General features: G+C 41.4%; 2 protein-coding genes across 4 annotated transcripts in view; both read right to left on the reverse strand.

Moving 5' to 3' along the window:
• Positions 1-1,990: 1,990 nt before the first annotated feature.
• Positions 1,991-7,671, reverse strand: COPRS (coordinator of PRMT5 and differentiation stimulator). 2 transcript variants are annotated; one of them, XM_079130537.1, is made up of 4 exons: positions 7,501-7,671; positions 5,370-5,440; positions 3,133-3,347; positions 1,991-2,416 (listed from the first exon to the last, which is right to left on the reverse strand). In XM_079130537.1, exons 1-4 carry the CDS (start codon positions 7,597-7,599, stop codon positions 2,247-2,249), a joined length of 555 nt encoding a protein of 184 aa, XP_078986663.1. In that variant the 5' UTR covers positions 7,600-7,671; the 3' UTR covers positions 1,991-2,246. The 2 variants fall into 2 exon arrangements, with proteins under 2 accessions (XP_078986663.1, XP_078986662.1); XM_079130536.1 differs by having other exon boundaries at positions 3,133-3,351; positions 5,374-5,440; positions 7,501-7,663.
• Positions 7,672-10,109: 2,438 nt separating this feature from the next.
• UTP6 (UTP6 small subunit processome component) overlaps positions 10,110-17,258 on the reverse strand; it is a 33,893-nt gene continuing 26,744 nt past the window's right edge. Inside the window, exons 16-19 of one of the 2 annotated variants that reach the window (XM_079130461.1) lie at positions 17,095-17,204; positions 16,139-16,205; positions 12,704-12,776; positions 10,110-11,455 (exon numbers count right to left, since the gene is read on the reverse strand). In XM_079130461.1, coding sequence (XP_078986587.1) covers positions 11,301-11,455; positions 12,704-12,776; positions 16,139-16,205; positions 17,095-17,204 — 405 coding nt within the window. In that variant the 3' untranslated portion in view covers positions 10,110-11,300. Of the gene's footprint in view, positions 11,456-12,703; positions 12,777-16,138; positions 16,206-16,977; positions 17,205-17,258 lie in introns of those variants that run through there. The other variant, XM_079130462.1, reaches the window with a different exon arrangement.

The following is a 17,258-nucleotide window of genomic DNA, read 5'->3' on the forward strand; positions in this document are numbered from 1 at the left end:
CTACTTTAAATACCTGATTGTGAAATCTATATTAAAATAACAAAAATAAAAACGCAGTGGCTGGGGGGATAGCTCAATGGAAGAGCACATGCTTAGCACATACAAGGGGTTCAATCCCCAAAGCACCTGCCCCCCTAAAAATAAGTGGAAAAAAGTATATGTATGAGCAAAACTGCCTACACATCACCTAATTAGTTTCCATTTGTCCATTATACTTGCAAAGCTTTATTTTTCACATGTGATCTTATCCGAGTAGTTTTAGTCTACATTTGCACTGATCATGTCATTAGATCTGTCCACTTCCAATTCCATACTTTTCTTCATTCCTACCTCATGCTCTTGAGAGTACTGATGTTCCCTACATCTTTCTCTAAACTACATCATCTAATGGGGGACACCAAAACAATATTTAAATATTTAAATTAGAATGAACTAATTTCTCTCCCTTTTTAATTCTCCTGACACACACATAAAAACCATTCTACAGCTGGGGATGAGGCTCAGTGGTAGAGCACTTGACTAGCATGTACAAGCCCGGGATGGATCCCCAGCACCAAAAAAAAAAAAAACCCTAATGTCTCTATCTTGTTTAACTTTTAAGAAAACATTATTTTCTACCTCCTTGCTCCAGTATCCAATAGACTCCAATTCCCTCCTACCTGCTTTGCTGGAAATAACTAGAAGGAGGAACACCAAGGATTTTTAAAAAGTTGAAGTCCTAGATTCACAGCTCATCCTCGAACCACAGCAGGGGAAACCTGTGAATTTTCTTGTCTTGGCACATGCACTGTCCATCCTATTTGTTCCTTACCTTACAGCTCCCCCCACTTATGTGACCTGCTGTGTCGTGACATCTGCTTTTGCTCAGCTTTCAGCTGCCCACTGCTCCAGCTCGCACATGGGCCCACCTAACCCTTCAGGAACGAGACCTTTCCACACCAGCAGCTCCGCTATCCTCTTCAAGCCCCACTACTTCTTGACTTAGTTTCTCAAGTTTACCTTTGCCAGACTCGTGGTCTCAGTAGCTATGACCTTGGGAGGAGGAAAGAAGGAAGAGGGGGGTGATTTGGTCTGTACCTGCACCTTTAGCAAAGACAGTGGAAGGGACATTTTATTACCCTAGGACAGACTTCAGTATGAAGCCACTCATGGCCAAAGTTGCTGCCTTCCCTTACCAGGTTGTCTCATTCACACACCTCGTAGGGCCTTTGAAAAATATTTAGCCGGGCATGGCGGCACATGCCTGTAATAGCAACACGGAGGCTGAGGCAGGAGGATCGCAAGTTTGAGGCTAGCCTGGGCAAATGAGACCCTGTTTCAAAATAAAAAATAAAATGGACTGGGGATGTGGCTCAGTGGTAGAGCACCCCTGAGTTCAATTCCCAGTACTGGAAAAAAGAAAGACAGAAAAATAATTTAAATCGTCATATGCTTAATCAACTGCTTTGGTATGTACTTGGATTTTAGATCTCAAAACTTCTTGATTCAGTTTTGAGGAGAGATGAGAAACAATCATAGATGGGGGCCCCCTGCTATGTTCTCACATTTGCCAGGCCCATGAGAATAGATTGTGTGCATCTGGGTCCCTGTTATGCCACTCACTGTATGATCTTAGAGAGGTCTTGCATCCTCAACTCTAAGAATTAAAAAAAAATTCTATATATGTATAAAATTTATACAGGTATATAGATATATTGTGGTGACTTCATATAATTGTGTTAAAGATTAAATGGAAAACAATTTCATGCCAATTAAGGATTATATAAATGTTGGCTTAATTTAGTTTCTCAGCCTGCAGAAAGTCCTTATAAACTAGAGTCCAACCACTGGTCAGATCTACAGAAGCAAAACTAAGATTCTTTTTCTTCCCCAGAGTAGTTTTAAGTTCCCCGATATTCCACCCTTAAAATGTAATTTGGGGATTTCAAATGAAGTGAGTAGGGCCTTGCTCAGAAGCACCTAATGAAAAGGAAAAAAGGAGACAAACGAATTGACTTTTTTCCTACCTTTATTTATAAAGAACACAACTCCTCCTGACATAGACATGAATACACACACTTCCAAGGAGGGGTCTTATAAACAACAACAGAAGTGGGGAGAACAATGGGACCTTATTTAACACCAGTCTTTGTACCCCAGGCTCAGGAACCATTGGGAACATTGTCTCAATTAGGACATCTCACCTCAAAGACAGGGAGACCTTGATTTGGAGAACCCACCTACCCATGAGGCAGAAAGCTCCACATTCAATCTTCAGCATCATCAAACTGCCCCGTTTCAAAGACCATCTTGGAATAGTGGGGTATCAGTGGAGGTGGATGATGCCAACTGGGGTCATAGATCATGTCTCCTTGTGGGGCACAGCATACCCAAGGTTTGATCTCTTGAGAAATGCTCCCCTGGATGTCATCAGCATCTGCAGATAGTTTTAAAAAACAGATTAAATGCTGGGCATGATGGTGCACACCTGTAAAGAAACCTCAGCAACTCAGAAGCTGAGGCAGGAGGATCAAAAGTTCGAGGCCAGCCTTAGCAACTTAGCAAAGTCCTAAGCAACTTAGTGAGACCCCGTCTCTAAATAAAAAATTAAAAATAAAAGGGGCTGGGGATGTAGCTCAGTGGTTCAATCCCCAGTGACAAAACAAAGACAAAAAAAAAAAAAAAAAAAAAAATCCAGATTGAAGGAAAGAGGGAGGGTGAAAACAAATTAAAAATATATATATATATCTAAGGGCAGACACTTGCATTTGTTTTGTGTAATAACACACATAAGTGCAGACACACACACACAGCGCACCCTTCCTGAAGAAGTGCACCCATGGTCAATCTGAACAATCCATGTTTGTGCTTCTCAGACCAGGTTCTTAGCAGTGGAGAGGAAGCAAGGGAGTAACAGAGTACTTCTGTCTGCAGCTGCTCAATCACACAAAGATTTCTAGAGAGAGGAACATTTTTTTCCATGTGAAAATAAAGTGATACATTATGGAGTCCACTGCAAAATTTGTGGGTTGTTTTTTTTTTTTAATCTAAAATAGCAGCTGCCAATTTCAGACCTGTAACAAATCAGAGACAGAATTCTTATATGTGGACTCCTCTTTTAAACTGTTAGCACCCTGGAAACTCCACACCTACCATAAGGATTTCCTTGATCTGCTTTCAACTCCAAGTCCCAGTCCTCATTAAAAAGATCAGCAGTCTGCTCCTTGGGTGGGCAGTGTGTTCCTTCTGACAGCTCCCAGGTATTCAGATCCCCATCAGACTCCTCCTCCTCCACAGCAAAGCCTTCCTCTTCAGAATGTGTGCCTTCGCCATGGGTAGGAATGTCAGTAGGGATGCTCTGGGCTCCACTGGCTAAGAAATCCACAAAAGGAAGGTCTTAAAATTGACAAACCAGGAAAGACCTGTTCGTGAGCTTGAAAAATGTTTGGCAGACTTACTAAGAGGGCAGTAAAACAAGTGTATGGAGCTCTTTAGTCACCTGGGCATTCACAAAAAAATTGTTCTGTTTATGTTTTTAGAAGTAGCACTGATGTTTTGTCTTAAACAAGACCATCCATGGCCGGGCCCTGCAGTTGGCATAGGGAGCTGAGCACAGGTCACAGTATCAGTAGGTTGACACGTCACTGCACCAAAAGGCCTCTGGCAAATGATACCCTTTCACAATACAAGCTTATATTGAATTTTGCTTTTCAATTCCTTCCCTCAGCCTCAAAGAGCATGTCAGAGGTGAGTAAAGGTACAAGGGGCACAGGGGAAAGGCAGGCAGAAAGCAGAGCCCATCTGGTCGCAGCAGGCAGCCGCCATGTTTTCCTCTTGATGGTTCCTCTCCTAACACTGGGGAAGCAGGAAGGTACATTTTCAAAAGGTCTCACAACAATGGAAAGAAAGGCTGGAGAAGTATAGTGGGTCTCTGAGCATAGCGAGCTATGGTGCTGCTGGGTCTGAGGTGGGAGAGGAACGGGCCTAACACAGTCATGTTATTCCCACTGGAAAAATAACAACTGCTAGAAGCAACAAGGTAATATTCAGAACATGCGTCTGGAGCCACTGCCTGGGCTCAAATCTGTTCTGCCAATTCCTAATTGTGTAACTGAGCCAAAATGTACCTAACTGATTCCTCGATAACTTAGAGAATTACCATATGATCCAGCAATTCCACTCCTAAATACGTACCCAAAAGAACTGAAGACAGGTTTTAAATAAAACAAGGCTGTTCACAGCACTCCTGTTCACAATTACCAAAAGACAGACACAACCCCAGATATGTGTCAATGGATGAATGATAAACGAATATGGTACACCCATGCATGGAATTATTCAGCCATAAAGAGGACTGAGGTGCTGATACAGGCTGCCACATGGATAAGCCTTGAAAATATTATGATGAGTTGAAAGGAGCCAGACACCAAAGGCCACGTGTTATATGATTCCATTTATAGTCAACTTACATTTGTCTATCCAAAATAGGTAAATTAATAGAGACAGAAAGGAGATTAGTAGTTAGGGACTCAAAAAAGGGAAGAATAGAGAATGACTATTTAATGGCTACAGCATTTCCTTTTGGGGTGATGAAAATGTTCTGGAACTAGTCAGTGGTAATGATTATACTGTACGGTCACTGTGCTAAATGCCACTGAACCGTATACTATATAAGAGTTAAGTGATAAAATTTTTATATTATCTTTAGCCATAATTTTAAAAAATTTTCTACTTTACTCTGCCTTCATCTTCTCATCTGTAAAATGGACATAGAGTTGTTTAAGAGTTTATTTAAAGAGGAAAAAAAGGAAATACTTGAGAGTTGTGCATGGCACTCCGGATTACTAAGGAAGTATTAGCTGCTGTGAATGCACCTGTTACGAGCTTGATCTAGATCAGCAGCATCATCGGAACTTTCTTCAATGATGGAAACGCTCTAGTATCTGTGCTGCTCAACAGCACTACCCACTTGTGACTAATATGCACGTGAAATGTGGTCAGTGAACCTAAGGAACCAAATTTCTCATTTTATTTCATTATAATTTAACTTATGTTCACATGGTATTAGTGGCTAGTGGCTACTATATTGGCCAGGACAGTTTGCGATCCTCTCCCCACTCCTCAGAACCCCCTAGGGGGTAGGTACTCTCAGTCCCATTTCAAAGATGAAGAGAGGCTAAGTGACATATCTAAGGACACAAAACTTGAGGAGGTTCCCTAAAGGAAGCTCCAGTAATAGCTTCTAAACGAGGGCACCGCTGAAACACTGGGCAGAGAAGGCAACTCAGTGGCCCACAGGACTGGCTAACAAGACAGGCAAACCAGACACAGGGACTGTCCTCTCATCTTTCCTCCATCTCTCCCAACATCCACCTGTCTCTGCTGACTACTTGCCTAGTCGATCCATGGCTGGAACAGTCTCTCTCTCCTGACCATGGTGATCCACTGTGGCAAAGCCAGCCTGAGGAAGAAAAAATAATTACCAGGGACCCAGGTATCTGAATATGCTCAATAGAGTCACCACCTCCCAGCTCCAAGTTCACCCTCCCATACTCTCCACCATGGTGCGGGCTGGGACCTGCAACCCATATTTCTGCTTTGCCCTGTTACACTCAGCAGGGCTGGTGAGAGAAGCACCTTGCTCCTCCCCGGCAGTGGGCACGCCTGCCCGAAGCAGCCACTAAATCCGGCTGCCAGTTTTGCCAAAACTTGCAGGACCAGCCTCCTTCCAAGACCTCTCCTCCAAGCTCAGAGACCCTAGCACTAGCTGAAGCAGTGCCCTGTGACCAAAGGCTGGCATTTCAGTTCTGCAAAGCCCATTCTCTAAACCTGTAAATTTTAATCACTTCAACTTCATTCCCCAGTTCCTCAGGGTTGGTAGCTGTTCCCTGTAGTTGCTGCCTCTGTGTTCAGTTTTTACCTTTTCCCTTTTCAAATACTTGACAACTTCATCCCTAGTTAACAACTCCTTCTATCAAACTGTCTCCTCACTGATTCCTCTACCACTGAGCTACATCCCCAGCACCTTTTTTTATTTTTTGAGACAGGGTCTTGCTAAATTGGAAAGGCTGGCCTCAAAATTGTGATCCTCCTGCCTCAGCCTCCCAAGTACCTGGGTTTTCAGGTGTGTACCACCACATCTGGCTTCCAAGACCCCTTACTAATGGAACAAGAAATGTTCACAACTTGTATGATTAGACCAGATTTCAATCCTAGCTCTGCCATTCATTCAACATATGATCTCAAGAAATTGGGGGTGACTGTTCTGACCTTACAAGGAGCTTATGATGACATAACATTTGCAAACACCTAGCATGTTGTAGGAATGTAATATTTCTTGAATTTAAATTCACCTTTTATTCTACATTCAAATTGAACTTGGCACTCACCCCAACTAGCATTCACTATTTAGTTAAGCCTGGGTTTAATGATTCAATTTCACCTCATATGGTCACTGACAATCACTGGTCATTGCTGTTGAAGGGGTTGGACGGCTCACCTAAACCACTGCCACCTTGCCCAGCTTTACAGAATTAATCACTGCTCAAACCTTCAACAGCCCTCCACTGCACAGATTAGCCATGGCATTCACCCCGCCCCCTGGACTTGTTGAACAATAGTTCTCTACCTGCTTTGGGACCCAAGCTCCAACCATTCGCCCTGTACATTCTCATTCCCAGGCCTTTGCAGGCACCGCCATCCTCTCGTTCTTGAGAGAAGCGCACATCTTGACAAAATTAAAATTAGTCTCATTCTGTTCTACAATACAAAGTAATTTTCTGTATAAGACTCCCGCTATATTTTTCATATCTTGGGTTCAATACCTTCCTTGATGCTTAGATAAGCATTCCGTTCATCCATCCAATTAATATACATATGTTCCAGGCACAATGCCAGGTGCTTGGGTAAACAGCCCTAAACGGAGGGTTCTCACCCTCAAGGAGCTCTCTAAGCAGGGACTGAAAATAAGAGCAGGTGATGACTGTAAGAACGGTAGTGGGGGAAAAACAGGAACTCTCTGGCGCACACATGAAAACAAGTTTCTGGAAGCCCTGCGTCAAACGGGGCCTTTTGGATTCATTAAATAAAAAGAGTGCGCTAGGTGACATCATCAGGTGCTCAGGGTTAGCTGAGCATGCCCACCAATGGACAGAGGTCCTCAAGGTAAAGCCCCTCTCCTCGTCTTCCTCACCAGGTCCTGGCCCAGGCCCCCGGCAGCGGGCCCCAGCTCTCGATCATCAGCATCACCTCCCATTTACCAAGTATGCAAAGGTGCCCCGGGAGCACACAGCCTTCCCAGCCCTCCGACGTGCCACCCACGCCCTCGAGATTCCCCGCGCCGCAGCCAGTGCACCGGCCGTTTCCTGCCCAGGCGCGCGCCCAAACGGCGCTCCGCGTTCACGGGCTGCCGAGGCGCTTCCCAGGCTCCGCTGCCCCCGCCCAGCACCGCCCAGCGAGCCCCGCAACTTCCCGCCCCGGGCCGCTGGTGGTTGCTCTGCCCGGAGCCCACGCGGAGCTCACCTCCGGGCTGGGGGATGCCTCCCGCGCGCTCTGCAGCGGGGGTCCTCGAGGCGGCCCCGCGGCCCCCAGCGCCTGGGACCCGGCCGCCTGAGGGTCCATGCCGGGCTGCCCGCGGCTCCGCGCCCGGGACGCGGCTCGGCCACGTGACGCGCCGGCCTGGCTGCCAGCTCGAGGATACGCCGCAGAGGGGCCAATCAGCCACGGGTGTTCCCGACCGGGGCGGGACACGGGTCACCAGGAAGCCAGGGGCGGGGCGACGCAGAGGGCGGGGCCCGCCGCGGGTAGACACGGCCCACCTACCTCATGCAGAGTCAAACAATCCAATCCCCGGTGCAGATTTTGAAAACTAGCCGGATGGACTACTAGCTGGGTCCGAGATGGCAAGTGTTATCCCTGCCCAACCATGCTGGGTGTGCTTCAGCTTCAACACCTCCATTCCTATTAGAACATTAAATTACCCGAAGTCTACCAGATAGGATATAAAGCCCAGCTGTCAATGCTATTGATGGGCTGAGGATGCAGCTCAGTGGTAGAGCACTTGCCTAGCATGTGCGAGGCCCTGGGTTCAGTCCCCACTATCAAAATAAAATCCCACACCCTTGAGGCTCACATTTCACTCCATATCCCTTTACAAGTTTCCCTAGAATTCAGGCTGGAATTGGGCCGTCACCCATCCATCCTCAAATGAATAAGACAACTCAGTTGCCCAAGGTGTGGACACAGTATAGGCTGTCTCCTGGAACATAATTTGAGAGGAACTCCCTATCTTTTAATGCCTAAAGTCTCGTCGTCTACAACCTGTTTCCCTTGTTGCTGCATGGCATATTAGGTTGTACCTGGCAACAGGCAGGGCTTGTCCCCACACCCGCAAAACCCAACTATAAAGCAGCCTTTACTGCGACCCCACACCATCGCCCAGCAATGACTAACCAGTGTAAGCTGTGATAATCACAATACCAGTTAACATGAAAGTTGGATTCCTTGCTCACCAGGCAACATTTTTTTTTTTTTTTTTTAAAACGAGAGATCGAACTCTCAGGGGTGCTTAACCACTGAGCTAAGTCCCCCAGCCCTTTTTATTTTTTATTTTGAGACAGGGTCCCACCAAGTTGCTAAGGCTGGTCTCAAACTTGCAATTCTCCTTCCTCAGCCTCCCAAGTCACTGGGTCAGGCATGTGCTACCACACCCAGCTCACTTACCAGGCAACCTTATAACAGTCTTTGGGGACACTGGTCTTTCTTCATCACCCTCAATATGTTTTTAAGTGACATAAGACATTTGAAAAAACTTCAATTTACCACATAATATTAAATATTATTTTATGTTCTTTCCTATAGAGAAGGGAATGCAATCAATCAACACGTGTTCTATTCTGCTGACCCATGAGTCTGCACAGGCTCTAGGTCAGCAATGTTCAATAGCATCTTCTGTAGAAATAAAAGTTCTTTTATCTGTTCTGTCCAACATGATAATCATGCGGCTACTAAGCACTTGAAATGTGGCCAGTGTGAATGAGAAACTGAATTATTTTGTCACATGTGGCCATCATATATATGTGCAACTCTAGTGAACTAGCATTTCCATAACCTGCAACAACTGAGAGGCAGATACAAGGATGTTATGATCCCAGTGTGACCCAACTTCACTGCTTTAACTGGCCATCCTCTTTGCTCTCTATCCGATGGGTAACCGGAATCTCTCATAAAGTAAGAATGCCATGTACAATTTAGAAAACTGAACGTCCCAGGACTTGAGAAAGAAATTTTTCTTAAAGGAAATGACAAGCAAACAACATGTAAGAGTACAAAAGCTCAAAATAAATATATCCCAAAACACTCTAATAGGCACAGGAATTCAATATATACTAAAGGTAGTATCAGAATAAGCAGAGAGAAAAAAGCCAAAGAGTGATAGAAAACTAGTTAAATGCGTTGTGGGGAAAAAGGAAAAGCAAGAGGAAAAACTTCAAAACATTTCTAAAACAACAGAAATGACACATAAAAATTATTTTGCAACAAAGTAGAGACAAATGAAAGACTGGTATTCACAACATATTAAAAAATGTATAGGGCTGAGGTCCTAGCTCAGTGGCAGAGCACTTGCCTAGCATGTGTGAGGTACTGGGTTCAATTCTCAGCACGGCATATAAATAAAGTCCACTGACAACTAAAAGAATTTTTTTTAAAAAGTCATAAATTAGTAAGAAAAAGTAGTTTAAAAATAGTATGAAAGATGAGACACATGAACACATTAACTTCATTAATACCAGAAAAATGCATGTTAAAACTATCACTTTTCAAAATGTCAAAAATAAAAAATATAATATCTAGTGCAAACAAGAACACTGCCACTTTCATACTGCTTGAAAGGAGCAAACTGGCAATACATATCAATATTCTCTATGATACATCTTTGATCTAGAAATTCCACTCATACCAGAAATTCAGTCTCTTAAAGGAAATAGCCATGGATGTGATGAACAATGAATGATAAAAATCTCCATCAGAAGCATTTATTTATAATTTAAAAGTATGTAAATATTATATTTGTGTATGTGTGTATATATATTCATATATATATGAATAAATGACAAGGTCCAACCATAGAGGATTAGTAAAATTAATCATGGCTCATTTTATAATGGTATCTTATAAATTCTTCAAAATGTTTTTTAGGGTATTTAATGACATAGGAAAATAATGTACTATTAAGTGAAACTGCACTGAATGCTTCTCCCAGTGACGTCACAATGTTAAGTGATATAATTCAAACAATTCTCTCCCCTGCTCTCAAAATGCCCTTTTCTGCCTTAAGTCATCTTTCCAGGCCTCCCCACTGAGATACTTCTCTGCCACTTTAATCTACTACCCTGCCCTTTTGTTGCTGGGCCTCCTCAATACAAATACAAACAATTCTCTGCTTATCTGTCCTTAGGACAGATAAAACACATTTTTATACTGTCTTAACCTTCTTAAAGGACTCCCCCCTCCCCCCAAATCCAGCAACTTCATCTCTGTTGCTCCAACCAGCTCTTAGGGCATTTGTTTTTCCAACCCCTACCTCCATCCCCCAAAGCCTTCCTTCTTTCCTGAACGTGATGAGCACTCAAATACTTCTTGAATGAATGATCTAAAAATATAAACCAATTCTGAAAAAGGAAATCAAATTACTATATTCAACTTAAGCTGGATTACAAGTGGTTTTCATTTTCTTCTCCTCACTACCTTATTTCATCCATATTTCAAATGCATATCATATATAGTTTCATAGTAAGGAGAGAATAAACAAAATCATACTTCCTTTTTCATTTTAACTAGCTGCTAAGTCTAGATTAGAAATATGGCTGCTTGACCTGGAATAACAAATAAAATTCAGTTTTTTAAGAACTATGCTTGCTGGGCATGGTGGCACATGCCTATAACCCCACTACTTGGGATTCTGGTTGAGGCAACTGAATCACAAATTTGATGTCAGTCTGGACAACTCAGTGAAACCCTGTCTCAAATTTTTTTAAAAAGGGAGGGAAATGGGCTCAGAACTGGTAGAGTCCCCCAGGGGTTCAATCCCCAGTACAGGAGGGTGGAGGGGAGAACAAAAAACTAGTAGTTTTGGTCTCAACGAGTAGTCATTCAATAAGCAGTTCTTTTTCTTGTAACTAAAGATTAACACAACACAAAACATGTCTCAAAACCAATCAGCCATTTTGTCTGTCTTCTCAATTTACAGACTGTCTCATAATACAAATGTGTCCAGAAGGCTTGCAAGAGGATTTCACAAGGGTGGTTGTATTCTTCTCTTACTAATGGCCAGCCTGATGCATAGCATGTTTGGCTACAAACAACTCTGCTGACTCTCCCTGCAACATCTTCATGGCTCGCCAATAGATTTGTCCACAATTCTCAGGTCTACCAAGTGGATGGCTCAATTCTTCTTTGATGTAGTCCATCCAAAGATCTTTAAAAGGAATCAAAAAAATTACTGTAAACATGATTAGACAATCATTAGGCAATCTTAATTATTTAATACTGATCAAGATTTCTAAGAAATTTAACTCCTGTTATTTCCCTACAGCCCTATATGAAGCAATACCTCTTTGGCTTTTATACATGAAGGTGTAGGAAAAGGGTTTTTTGGTTAAATAGAAAACCTTCACATTAATCATGACAGCCTATGTTATTTAATGAACTAAAAATACTAATATTTTTAAAGAGGGAAGATTTTGTGGAGTCTCTTTCAAGGCAAAATTAATCTCAATCAGTTCACTATAACCTTGTTACCATGCTTAATAAAATTTGTTTGTGTTAGCAAAAAAATGCCACTTTCTTTCATTTCACCAAGAAGGGTCTCTTGAAAACCAGCAGGAACTGTTGGTGAGATTGTAAATTAATACAACCATTATGGAAATCAGTATGGAGGTTTCCTCAAACCACCATATGACCCAGCTACACCATTCCTCAGTATTTATCCTAAAGAATTAAAGTCATCATACTACAGCAATATGTATATAACCATATATACATATGTATATAACCATATATACATATGTTTATAGCGGCACAATCCACAACAGACAAACTATGAAACCAGTCAGCCTAAGTGTCCATCAATGGATAATGGATAAAGAAAATGTTACACACACACAATGGAGTTTTTATTCAGCCATAAAGAAAAATTGAATTATGTCATTTTCAGGAAAATGGTTGAAACTACAGTCCATGAAGTTAAGCAAAGTCAGTCAAACTTAAGTTCAAGGGTCTTATGTTTTCTCTCACATGTGGACGCTAGAAAGCACTGGGGGTTGAACCCAGGGGCATTTTACCCTTGAGCTATATCCCCAGTCCTCTTTTTTTTTTGAGACAGTCTCACTAAATGCTGAGGCAATTCTCCTGCCTCAACCCTCCAAGTGATTAGAATTACAGACATGCCACTGTTCCGCACTACAAAAATTTTTTTAAGAGAACCTAACCAAGTAGATCTTTCTCTAACACAGAGTTAACAGAAGAACTCATGGATCCTTACACTTGTACACTTAAAATTTTAAGTAAAACTATGTGTACAAAGTTCTTGTACACAAGGCAAGGGAGATAGCAGGGGAAGGAATCAAGTGCCATTACACAAAAACACTAAACACTGCTCTAATCTACTCACAGGTCACAGACTGCATATGCCAACACTCGTGTCCATAACTGAAGTTTTACATACCAGAATCTACAGATCCAAACTCTCTCAAAGCTCTCTCATAATATTCTCTTAAGTTCGTCATCTTGCAGGATTCCTAACAAAAACAATCAGACAGTTTTGCCACTGAAGCTTGCTTATAATGTCACAAGTTCATTTCAAACTTACTATTAAACAACTACTATCTGTTAGGTATTTGAAGGAGAAGGAGGGTCAAGGTATGAGACAACCAGCCTAGTTCTCAACTTACCCAGAAAAAGGGCAAATATGCTGCCCACCAGAGTGAGGTCAATGTCCATGCTCTGGTGGCATGAACTTCTTAAATTTTCAGTGGGGATTAAACAAAGAGGATTGAAGGGAAGGCAGTGGGAATGGAAATAGGAAAGACAGTAGAATCAGATGTAATTTTCCTACGTTCATATATGAATACAGGACCAGTGTAACTCCACATCATGTACAATCACAAGAATGGGAAGTTATACTCCATGTATTTATGACACGTCAAAATACATTCTATTGTCATGTATAACTAAAAAGAATAATTTTTTTTTTAAATTTCAGTGGGAAACATGAGAGGCTTCACAGGAAACATTTGAAAGGCTTGAGGAATGAGACTGAAATAAATAAAACAAATGGAGAATGTCCTACTCCCCATTTATATGACCACCAGCAAGATTTGTTTTTTCTTTTCTTTTTTTGGTATGGGGATTGAACCCAGGGGTGCTTTACCACTGAGTCAAATTCCCAGTCCTTTTTACTTTTTCATTTTGAGACAGGGTCTCACTAAGTTGCTGAGACTGGCCTCGAACTTGTAATCTGCTTGCCTCAGCCTTCCTGGTTGCCTGGATTACAGGCATGCACCACCACGCCTGGCAGACCTTCAACAAGTTTTTTAAACTCTCTATCAATATTTCTTCACATGGAAAACAAGGTATGTACTTCTTAGTGCAACTCTAAGTATTAAAGTGTTATTAATTATGAACCCAGAAGAGTTATCACTAATTTTAGACAATCGATAACTGCTAATTCTTTACCTATTTTTTAAAATGTATTCCCTTTTGCTTTCTTTTTAAAGTTGACTGACATCTTCAGTTTAAAAATTCTTTTGTATAATGAAATAACTACTTCCTGAGCTCAGGAGGTACCTCAGGAATAAAGTACTCATCTAGCATATGTGAGACCCTGGGTTCGATTCCTACAGCACAGAAAAAAAGTTCCTAATTCAAATCTCCCTTCACGGAGATTGTATTATATTACAGGAAGTCAATTTAACCACACAAGCTTAATAAAACAAGAATCAAACTTTGCTGAGGGTTCCTAATGTACAAAGCACTATGCAAAGTCCTTTCTACACAGTATCCCAAGTAGGCCTTATAACTCTCATACACCTGAAAAAGTTAGTATATGGACCTCCATTTATAGATGAAGATGTGAGGCTTAGAATTAAGTGGTCTGCCCACAGTACATGTTAATACAATGTCTGGCTATTTAATTATGCCTAATTAGCTGCAGTACTGTAAGACTGTACTATACTGCAGATCTTGAACAGATCCTTGACTCAGAAACAATGATCAAAGTATGAAAAAAGGAGTTCAACCTCACTAGTAACTTTTTTTTGGCAGGGTATGTGGAGGCTGGTGGGGTATCGGGGATTGAATCCAGGGGCACTGAACCTGACCCACATCCCGAGCCCTTTCTTATATTTTATTTAAAGTCAGGATCTTGCTAAGTTGCTGAGGCTGGCTTTGAAATGTTATCCTCCTGCCTCGGCCTCCCAAGGGGATGGGATTACAGGTGTGCCTGGTTAACTTTTGAAAACACAAATAAAAATATAAACATCACGTGAGGTACCAAAATAAAAGAGAAAAAGCAAAACTGGATACTTGGAGAAGCTAAGAGGAAACAAGAATGCAGTATACCTGCTGATCATAAAAAAGTTTAATTCTTTTGGAGGACTACATAGCAATATATAAAACCATACAAAATATGTCCCCAATAAAGAAATTTATCTCAATAACTCAAAAAAAAAAAAAAAAAAAAACAGCTACATAAAAACAATGTCTGCAGCACTATTTCAATATTCAAAAAACTGGTAAAAATCGATATGCAATGAAATAGATATGAAAACTACAGGTTTAAGAATTACATTACAGCCGGGCACAGTGGTGCCTGCCTATAACCCCAGTTGCTATTGCAAGTTTAGAGAAAGCCTTAGCACCAGGGTGCGATGGAACAAGCCTGTTATCACAGCAGTATGGGACACTGAGGCAGGAGGATCTCGAGTTCAAAGCCAGCCTCGACAAAAGCAAGGCACTAAAAAAAAACTCAGTGAGACCCTGTCTCTAAATAAAATACAAAATCAGGCTGGGGATGTGGCTCACTGGTTGAGTGCTCCTGAGGTTCAATCCCTGGTACCCCCCAAAAATAAAAAAATAGATCTCTAAATCAGCCTCAGCATCTTTCAGTGAGGCACTAAGCAACTCAGCGAGACCCTATCTCAAAATAAAATATAAAAAAAGGACTAAGGATGTGGTTCAGTGGTTAAGCACCCATGGGTTCAATCCCCGTAACAAAAGAAAAAAGGGGGAAAAAAAGGAGTACATTACACCATTAAAAATATGATAAACAAATAAAAACATAGGAATGTTTTTACAAAATAATACTGATAAAAAAGGACCCCCATATGACACCTAAGTTCAAAATACAACAGTACAAAACCAACTACATGTAAATTAAAAAAAATTTAAAGGCTGTGTTAATGTGATAGGATCACAGCTACATTAGGATTTTTGTGAATTATTTTTTAAATGTGACTTTCCTGTCCTTTCCTCTGACTCACAAGTTTCATTTAAAAACATCAGAAACAGTAATTGAGTCTTCACTTCCTACCTCACCATCCACACTCTGAAGGCAAACCAGCAGCAGCCCCTCACCCAGCCTGGCAGGTAAGGCTTCCTATTAGAAGTGATGTCCGGGCTGGGGAGATAGCTCACTCAGTAGCGTGCTTGCCTTGCAAGCACAAGGCCCTGGGTTCGATCCCCAGCACCACAAAAAAATTAAAAAAAAGTGATGTCTGAGTTTTCTACTCTTCAAACATGTACTTTCTCCTCTGCTTGATACCATTCCTACTAGCTCTATGGAAAACAGTTTGAACCAAGGAACAAGAAAATTCTTTTCTTCCCCAACAGTACTGGAGATTGAACCCAGGGGTGCCCTACCACTTAGCTACATCATTTTTTATTTTGACACAGGGTCTCCCTAAGTTGTTCACGCTAGCCTCAAATTTGTGTTCATCCCACCTCAGCCTCCCAGTAGCTGGGATTACAAGTGTGCACCACCGCCCCTGTGGGGACCAGAAATTTATACTGTGTGATAATAAGTTTTTAAAACAAAGGGATGCTCCATGGATTAGTAACTACTAGCCCATTTTCCCAGGCAAGAAATACTTAGAATACTTACTTGCTCCTTTTCAAACTGGATCATTTTCCTGAAAAAATCTACTGAAAATGGCCGGCTTTCCTGTAAACTAAAAAGGAATGTGGAAATGTCATCTTCTACAATGATAGGATGCATTTCGCATCTTTTAAATAAAAAGAAATACCCAGGCTGGTGCCTCCAAAACAAGGGGTTTAACAAAGACTTAGCTGTGATTCAATGCAATGTCTAGAGCCAATGGCCTGTTCACTCCCATGACCCAATGAATGCTTTCAACCTCTAGAGACTTCCCCTTCACCACCACCAAACTTTTTCCTACTCACTTTTCTTCTTTCTCACATTTAGAGTCTAAGTTTCCCCAAGTACATCTGAAGATCTATTTGGAGGCCAATAGTTCCATTTCTTTTTTTTTTTTTTTTTGCGGTGCTGGGCATTTGAACCCAGGGCCTTGTGCTTGCAAGGCAAACAGTCTACCAACTGAGCTATATCCCCAGCCCCAATAGTTCCATTTCTAAGACCACATTCAAAGGAATTAATTTCCCATATGGACAAATACTACTGCCAAGGAAATGTTCATCAAAGCAGTATAACCATGGCCAAAGAAATTATAGCACATCCATAGGGTGGTACATCATTTAATCATTTTTAATAAATATTAATAAAGAATTTTTACTGAAAGAGGAAAAAGTGGAATACAAAACTACGATTATAGTTTAATCTCAACCACATAAGAAACAAATTTTAAAATATATTAAAAGTGGTTTTTCTTTTGATGGGATTACAATGAAACACCTGCTAATTTTTTCTGCCACAAAGAGGATAAACTGCTTTTATTATTCAAAAGAAGTAAAAGGAAGCATTACCTTTTTTAAAAGTCCCTTGGATTACTTCCTCAGATACTATTTATGATACATCCAATTTGGCTATGATGGGCCATGGGGTAGAGAAGAGCAGAAACAGCTATGAAAGTCTGTGAGTACCTTTTAAACACAGTTCTGGCCTTTTTGTTGCCACCACTTCGATAAGCCCAATCCAGGTATTTATCCTTCAGAGTTACTGAGCTGGTACCTGTGATAGCTAAAATAGCTTTCTACAATGTAAAAGAAAAAATAAATAAGCTATGTGAGGAAATTTATATATGATG

Source organism: Sciurus vulgaris (genome assembly GCF_902686455.1).
Source record: "Sciurus vulgaris genome assembly, chromosome: 3".
NCBI classification, from domain to species: Eukaryota; Metazoa; Chordata; class Mammalia; order Rodentia; family Sciuridae; genus Sciurus; species Sciurus vulgaris.

What these genes read in the sequence shown, in the direction of transcription:
- COPRS (XM_079130537.1), bottom strand. Translation starts at nt 7,599, where the DNA reads ATGGACCCTCAGGCGGCCGGGTCCCAGGCGCTGGGGGCCGCGGGGCCG. An exon ending in AGGCATCCCCCAGCCCGGAG is followed by an intron (nt 5,441 to 7,500) that starts GTGAGCTCCGCG and finishes TTTCTTCCTCAG; the next exon opens with GCTGGCTTTGCCACAGTGGA. An exon ending in GCCATGGATCGACTAGGCAA is followed by an intron (nt 3,348 to 5,369) that starts GTAGTCAGCAGA and finishes TTTCTTAGCCAG; the next exon opens with TGGAGCCCAGAGCATCCCTA.